This window comes from Colossoma macropomum, unplaced genomic scaffold (genome assembly GCF_904425465.1).
Source record: "Colossoma macropomum unplaced genomic scaffold, Colossoma_macropomum, whole genome shotgun sequence".
Classification (NCBI taxonomy): domain Eukaryota; kingdom Metazoa; phylum Chordata; class Actinopteri; order Characiformes; family Serrasalmidae; genus Colossoma; species Colossoma macropomum.
Window position 1 is genome coordinate 35,606,221 of NW_023494802.1, and position 7,600 is coordinate 35,613,820.

Below are 7,600 nucleotides of genomic sequence, written 5' to 3' on the forward strand. Positions count from 1 at the left end.
GTAAACATCACTTGCTGCTCCTTTAAGTATCTAATTATTCTACTTATGTTATTTAAAAATTTTTGGACTTTTAAATGATCATTTCAGGTTTTACAGGGTGACTCACAGCAGCACTCACACCATATATTTAGCATGTTTTTTCCCTCCTGACTTAGTAATGCTACTCCTTTCAATTTTAACAGCAAAAATATCTTACACAGTGCTGATTTAAACGCGTTAGCTTAGCTAGCCGGCTAAGTTATTTGTTGGCTTGGTGAGTATAAGACATCCACAGCTGGTATAACTAGCTGGCTAATTTTATCCACTGTAAACCAACATTAAGGTACAGCTTCATAACTGGCACAGACCATTCCACATTAGTTGGTTTAAAACCTCGTCCACTCAATGTAACAGCCAAAATTTAAAGACAAATTATGTTCAACATTTTCAAAGAGTTCTTTCATCTCAGATTACACCTTTTCTGTTGCATTGCACAGCTGTTGTGAGGGAGGCACTTTCAGACATGCACACTCACGTCTGTTTTCATTTTTTTATCTTCAAAAGGGCTAAAAGCTGTACTGTGTGGCCAGAGAGCTTGTAGAGAGGAGAATTACCACTCTGTAATGTAATCCAGGTTTCTGAAACACTAGAGGGCGCTCCCAAACGAGTCCAAAATGAATGGGTTAATATGGAACATCTGAGTAAAATCATATTTTAAAAATGCTCAAACATTTTCAGTATAAAGAATGCATTCATTTCCTGAACACACAGAACAGCATAAACCTTTTTTAACACCGTTGAACTCGAGTTTAAACGGCGCCTCGTGTACGTTCATGACGTCAGTGAGTCACTCGCCAACCAATCAGCACTGAGTAGCAGTAATGTTAGCGCCCTGCTGCCCAAACCCCGTTTGATGTAGAAAAAAGGGAAATATATAGGTACGTTTCTTTGCTTTTTAGTGAAATACATCCTTCTACTTCCTAAAATTAAAAGAAAGTTCTGGGCAAGTGGTTAGAAACTATTTTAGATTTTTGTTTTTTGCCACTGAGCACCTGTTACTCCCATTCATTGAAGACTCACTCACGGGCGCCCTCTGCAGTCCTGTTTTTGATATAACGAGAGAAAAAGGAGGATGCCAGGCTCCTCATAAACCAGCTATGGCTTATGCTACTTGCACCCGAGTTATACTCTATTATAAATATCCACAATGTCAAATAATTAGGAGACTCTCAGGAAATGACATTATATGATCTGATGAAGAAGACGGCGTAAAACCTAAACCATCAGCCCAAACAACAGGTAACAGGCCTGACTATGAACATGATTTGAAAAGTCTGGGGAAGCAAATGAATCACTTTTATTGAATGACCCTCCAACAGCTTCATATTTCTCCTGTATTTGAGTCTCAGTGTTAGAACCTACAGTCTCTCAGCCTCTCCTGAGAACAAAGAAAGCCCAACCACCTCAGTCAGAGAGGATGACACAGTGAGGTCAGTTGCTAATGTGATCAGTGTGATCGAGTGAGGACTGTATCAACAGAACAGCTTTCAGAATGATCTACACTGCATGAACAGCGCTTAACCAAGTTCTTCAATAACGCCCTCACTCTTTAGGCCAGCAGATGGCGGTGTAGGCCAAGACAATCACTTCTACCAGAGATTCACTCTGACCTGCAGGTTGTGCCACATGGAAATGGCCATGTATGCAAAGGCTCAGGCATATATTTCAAAATATACAAAATGTACATATATGTAGTGTAGCTATATGTAAGTGTCAAATATTGGACAGGTGGGTAAAACACATACATGCATGAAATGTGGATCATGGATCATATATATATATATATATATATATATATATATATATATATATATATATACACACATGTACATATTCGTTTTATATGTTAATATATGACCGAAATCAGATTTCTATTTGGGGGCTTCAGCACGACCACTTTAAGCTCATGAAGGGCTTTTTAATGAGCTGATGAGCTGAATCAGTGTGTTGGAAGCAGAGAAACACTAAACTGTGTAAATGTGCAGGAGGGGAAACTCCAGTAGTGTGACTGAGAAACACTGACAGTTCTGTCCTGATCAGTTTTTCTGTAATATTGATGAGACATTTTTCCACTTCAATTAGTTAAAAAAAATATTTAAAAGCATTATTATTATTATTATTATTATTATTATTATTATTATTAAGTAGTAGTAGTATTATTGTGTGTGCGTGTGTGTGTGTGTGTGTGTGTGTGTGTGTGAAATTCAGCCAGCAGAATCGGTCTTTATTGTGACGTCACAGTTAGGCCACGCCCCTCCAGTGCTGCCGGGAACTATATATTGGGAATACAAAGTAAACATCCCTCATTTTCGTCGTAGTGATTTACTTCACCACTGCTACAAATCTTCTGTTCAGAAGGTTAGCCGCTCATATTTCTTAATCCTGTTTTTAATATTAATATAGTATAATATTTGTGTAATGAATAGTATTTGTATAATAATATAATATCTGTGTTTAAATCGTGCTGAGAGACTCAGTGACGCTCACACTGAATCATTCGAGCAGCTCCAGCGGAATCATGTGAAATTTCGAACCTCGGGATTCGAACGTGACACGTGACGTCATACAGACTGACAATAATTAATATATTCGGTTTTGAACTGACGGCGCAGTTAAAATACGTTTACTGGACATTAAATACTGATATTTTCTGTGAATATAATCATTGGTAAGACAGTGCTAGCCTGTTTATTCACATCATTCAACTGACTGAACAGTGTAATCTTAATACAGTTTTGATTAGAATGATATGAATTATTTTTAGAATAATATTAATCATGAAGGAGGTGGTCTCTCTCTCTCTCTCTCTCTCTCTCTCTCTCACTCTCTTAACACATCTCTCTCTGTCTCTCTCACCCTTCACTTACTCTATTTAAAAACAGCATCGTTCTGATTCCACATCATTGTAAAGAAGTCTACTTCTGTTCAAACTGCAGTCTTGAGTTACTGTTATTGATTTACTGAATGGAATTTATACTTTAGAAATCAGGCTGTTTCATCCACTCATATAGCTGTAACTAATTGCACTGCTTTAAAAAGGTTAAAAATGGAGAAAAACTGAGACAAAAGTGATTAATTGTGATTTATCAACTTCCAGTTTCATGGATATGGAGAGAGATATGGATGTGGAAGCGAGGAGCGGCGAGAAGAGGCGCCTAAGGACCTCCAGCAGTTCATTCAAGACCGTCACTAGAGAGATAGTGATGAAGTATTTGGAAGAGGAGCAGAGAAAACTGGAGGAATACAATACAACAACAGAGGAAGAGATAGACAGCTGTAAGGTAGGAACAGTTACACACAAACACACACACACACACACACACACACACACACACACACACACACACACACTGCAGCTGCCCAGCACTCTGAAAACTAAAATTCAGACGAGTGCTGTTTCATTAACCTTCACTTGCTCTATTTCAAAACAGCATCGTTCTGATTCCACATCATTGTAAAAAAGTCTACTTCTGTTCAAACTGCAGTCTTCAGTAATGTTACTGGTTTACTGGATGTAATATATACTTTAGAGATCAGCCTATTTCATCAAATGATTAAAATCTTTCTTCTGGGTCAAATTTCAGACAAAAGCAAATAATTGTGCTTCATTATTTAATCATGTGACACCCCTAGAGTTTCTCGGAGACGGAGACAGATACAGATGTGGAGGAAATGAATAAGGAAAGGTGCATAAGAACCTCCAGTTCCCTCCAAAATGTCACTAAAGAGATAGTGATGAAATATTTGGAAGAGGAAGAGGAGCACAGAAAACTGGAGGACCACAATATGACAACAGATGAAGAGATGGACAGCTATGAGGTAAGTTACAGTTACATATAAATATATGAATATTTTAAAATATCAAATTACATTAAAACCACCTCCTTCTACACTCATTCTTCATTCATCAGCTCCACTTATCCTACAGGTGCACTTTGTAGTTCTACAATTACAGACTGTAGTCCATCTGTTTCTCTGCATACTTTTTTTGCCCCCTTTTACCCTGTTCTTCAATGGTCAGGACTCCCACAGGACCACCACAGAGCAGGTATTATTTGGGTGGTGGATCATTCTCAGCACTGCAGTGACATTGATGTGTTGGTGGTATGTTAGTGTGTGTTGTGCTGGTACAAGTGGATCAGACACAGCAGTGCTGCTGGAGTTTTTAAACACCTCAGTGTCACTGCTGGACTGAGTATAGTCCACCAACCAAAAATATCCAGCCAACAGCGTCCTGTGGGCAGCGTCCTGTGACCACTCATGAAGGACTAGAGGATGACTAACACAAACTGTGCAGCAGCAGATGAGCTATCGTCTCTGACTTTACATCTACAAGGTGGACTGACAAGGTAGGAGTGTGTCATAGAGTGGACAGTGAGTGGACACAGTGTTTAAAAACTCTCACAGCACTGCTGTGTGTGATCCACTCAGACCAGCACAAGTGCAACTGATAAAATGGACAAGGAGGTGGTTTTAATAACGTGGCCTGTCGGTGTATGCTGTTTATGTATAATATATTTTTAAGAGGTTTTAAAGGTGCAGTGTGTAAAATTTAGGGAGATATATTAACCAAAACGGAGTAAAGTATACAGAACCATTTTTTCAGAACAGACAAACCAAAGACTGGCTCTAGAGAGTGTCTTTTCAAGTGGCAGCTTGAATTTGTTGGCGCTATAGCACCAGTTAGAAGACATAGAAAGAAGAATAATCACTGGTTGCTGCCGGTGCTGGCTAACCATTCTGTGTTGTGAGAAGTTTGAAACCCAAATTGTGACATATTACTTAGCACAAGGAAAAACAAAGAAGGGTGGATTCTTGATGTCAAACAAGTGAAAACATGACAGCCACTGTGGGCTCTACTACACACTTGGAAAGGGAGGGGTGAGTGAGGGGTATTAAGTTGCAATCGTTGCAGTTGCAGCGATTAATTGTGATTTATTATTTAATCATCTGACACCCCTAGAGTTTCTCTGAGACGGAGACAGATACGGATGTGGAGGAGAGAAGCAAGAAAAGGCGCCTAAGGACCTCCAGTTCCTTCCAAATTGTCACTAAAGAGATAGTGATGAAGTATTTGGAAGAGGAAGAGGAGCAGAGAAAGATGGAGGCCCACAAGATGATAACAGAAAAAGAGATGGACAGCTGTGAGGTAAGTCACAGTTACATAAACACCGATCAGGCATAACATTATGACCACCTCCTTGTTTCTACGCTCATTGTCCATTTTATCAACTCCACTTACTATATAGGTGCACTTTTTAGTTCTACAATTACAGACTGTAGTCCATCTGTTTCTCTGTATACTTGGTTGGCCCCCTTTTACCCTGTTATTCAGTGGTCAGGTCTCCCATGGACCCTCACAGAGCAGGTACTATTTGGGTGGTGGATCATTCTCAACACTGCAGTAACACTGATGTGTTGGTGGTGTGTTAGTGTGTGTTGCGCTGGTCTGAGTGGATCAGACACAGTAGTGCTGCTGGAGTTTGTAAACACCTCACTGGACTGAGAATAGTCCACCAACCAAAAATATCCAGCCAACAGCGTCCTGTGGGCAGCAACCTCACCACTACACATTGCACCTTTAACGTAATAGGTGAAATTCACACCTCCTGACCACTGACCATAAATCATCTTCTACCCCCCAAAACCTGGGTCACATTTTCAAAATATTTGTACTTCTCCCCTCTATATGCCATAACTGGTCAGGCCACATTGTCAGATATTGAGCTACTGCACACCTAATGATGAACTGACTGAAGTTGTCAGTCAACCTGATTAAAGTAATCATTTTCCATCTGAATTCCAGACTGAAACTCTGAGCTCTAGGAGAGAGGACGAGCTTCTCCTAGGGATAGGGAGACTGACAGACCGACTGAAGAGGGTAAAGAAAAGAGTGAAGGAGAGAAGGAAGAGAGAAAGGGAAATAGAGAAGGAAAGGAAGATGCAGACACAGACAGAAAGAGAGAGAGTGTGGGAACAACAGAAGAGGATCGAGCGAGAGTTCTTAGAAAAACAGAGAAAGAGGACAATGGAGTTTGTGGAGAGAGAGCAGGCGTGGAAGAAAACGAGAGAAATGATGAAAGAGGAGGAGAGAGAACACCAGAAAAGGCGGAAGCAGATGGAGAAAAGACTGAAAAAGATGGAAAAACAAATTCAACAACTGAAAAAGAAAGAGGAAAAACAGAAAGAGCCGGAAAAGGAGAAGAAGAGTTTCAGGAAAACTGTCCGTGGTTGGATGGACAGGTTTATTAAAGCAGTCAGAAGCCTTAAAGCAACATGAGAGGTGAGGACACTTTATCAGAATCATTCATGTGATATAATACAATAACAGGTTTTACAGAGAACACAGCAGATCCAGAGTTTCTGATGCTGAGACTGAGATACTGAAATGTTTTTTCTTTTCTTTTTAGTCCAGTGAGGAGGTGCAAAAACAGATTCTGTGGATGAGCACATCTTTCTCTGATTCCCACCATTCTAGCACGACCACCACTCCAGATCCGAAGTGTCCGCTCCTCTGTCCGAGCAACGAAAACTGCATCCTGTGAAAGTGTCCTTCAGAAGGATCATCTGAGCTCTCCTTCACCTATACCATCTAAATGTTCTGTGCTAGTTCTCCCTCAAGATACTCCCACCCACCTTTCCAGCAAATAATAAATAATAAATTTCTGAGACTGTGAGGCTTCATCAACTTAGACTTCAGTAGTTTGTGTTTGTAGCTGAAGTCATGATTCACTTGTGGCCAATGTAGCTTAAGAACTTAGCAACAAAGTTAAGAAAGAACGTCCTTGGACGTCCAAAGTCTTTTTAAAAATAGTCAGTCTGTCTGGAACATGTTATGAGGGTCAACAGACGTCCAAAATCCATTTTAAAAAGTCAGGTTGTTGGTGACCTATTAATAATGTCAGTGACGTCCAAACAACATCCTAACACCCCCATGATGTATTTAGTCTGCAGCTTATAGTCATTTATAGAACTAATAAGATTGCAAATAACAAAGGACCCTTTTCACAAAGGGTTGCACATCCTGTTTAAGTGTTATCAGGGTAAAACTCACTTCTGTGCCAAAAAATGTTATAGTAGTGTACCGTCACGCTCAAATACTGACCTTCAACAGCCACATTTTAGTTTTTAGCATTGTCGCAAAAAAAATAGTGAGAATATGAAGTGGATGGAAGCTCTGACTTAACAGAGATAAAATGCTATATGTGTGGTGTAGCCCTGTTTACTGCTGCTGCAGCTGCCGCACATAAAACAGTCTCTGTGTCTTTGTACAACATGCCAGTGATTTCTGGAATATTCATGTTTTCAAAAGCAAGAATTTTAATATGTAAGTTAGTATGAATTTGGTAGGCTTTGCTTAGATGTAGCTAGCTGGCTAGCTATGTTAACTAGAAGCCTTTGCTAACTGTAGATATTCTCAAACAAGGGAGCCAGCTTTCATTAGCTGCTGGCACCAGTTGGCTAACATGAAGCGGTCTCTGTGACACATGTACAGCATGCCAGTGATTTCTCTGACATTATGAAAGCAAACCCACCTTTTTATATATAAAGTCTATTTGAT

General features: G+C 39.9%; 1 protein-coding gene across 1 annotated transcript; it reads left to right on the plus strand.

Moving 5' to 3' along the window:
• Positions 1–3,146: 3,146 nt before the first annotated feature.
• On the plus strand, positions 3,147–6,610 carry LOC118822898 (eukaryotic translation initiation factor 3 subunit C-like). The gene is made up of 4 exons (XM_036592226.1): positions 3,147–3,320; positions 3,673–3,858; positions 5,003–5,188; positions 6,518–6,610. The coding sequence occupies exons 1-4, from the start codon at positions 3,147–3,149 to the stop codon at positions 6,608–6,610; spliced, it is 639 nt and encodes a 212-aa protein (XP_036448119.1).
• Positions 6,611–7,600: the final 990 nt, after the last annotated feature.

What these genes read in the sequence shown, in the direction of transcription:
- LOC118822898 (XM_036592226.1), top strand. Translation starts at nt 3,147, where the DNA reads ATGGAGAGAGATATGGATGTGGAAGCGAGGAGCGGCGAGAAGAGGCGC. An exon ending in AAGAGATAGACAGCTGTAAG is followed by an intron (nt 3,321 to 3,672) that starts GTAGGAACAGTT and finishes TGACACCCCTAG; the next exon opens with AGTTTCTCGGAGACGGAGAC. An exon ending in AAGAGATGGACAGCTGTGAG is followed by an intron (nt 5,189 to 6,517) that starts GTAAGTCACAGT and finishes CCACCATTCTAG; the next exon opens with CACGACCACCACTCCAGATC.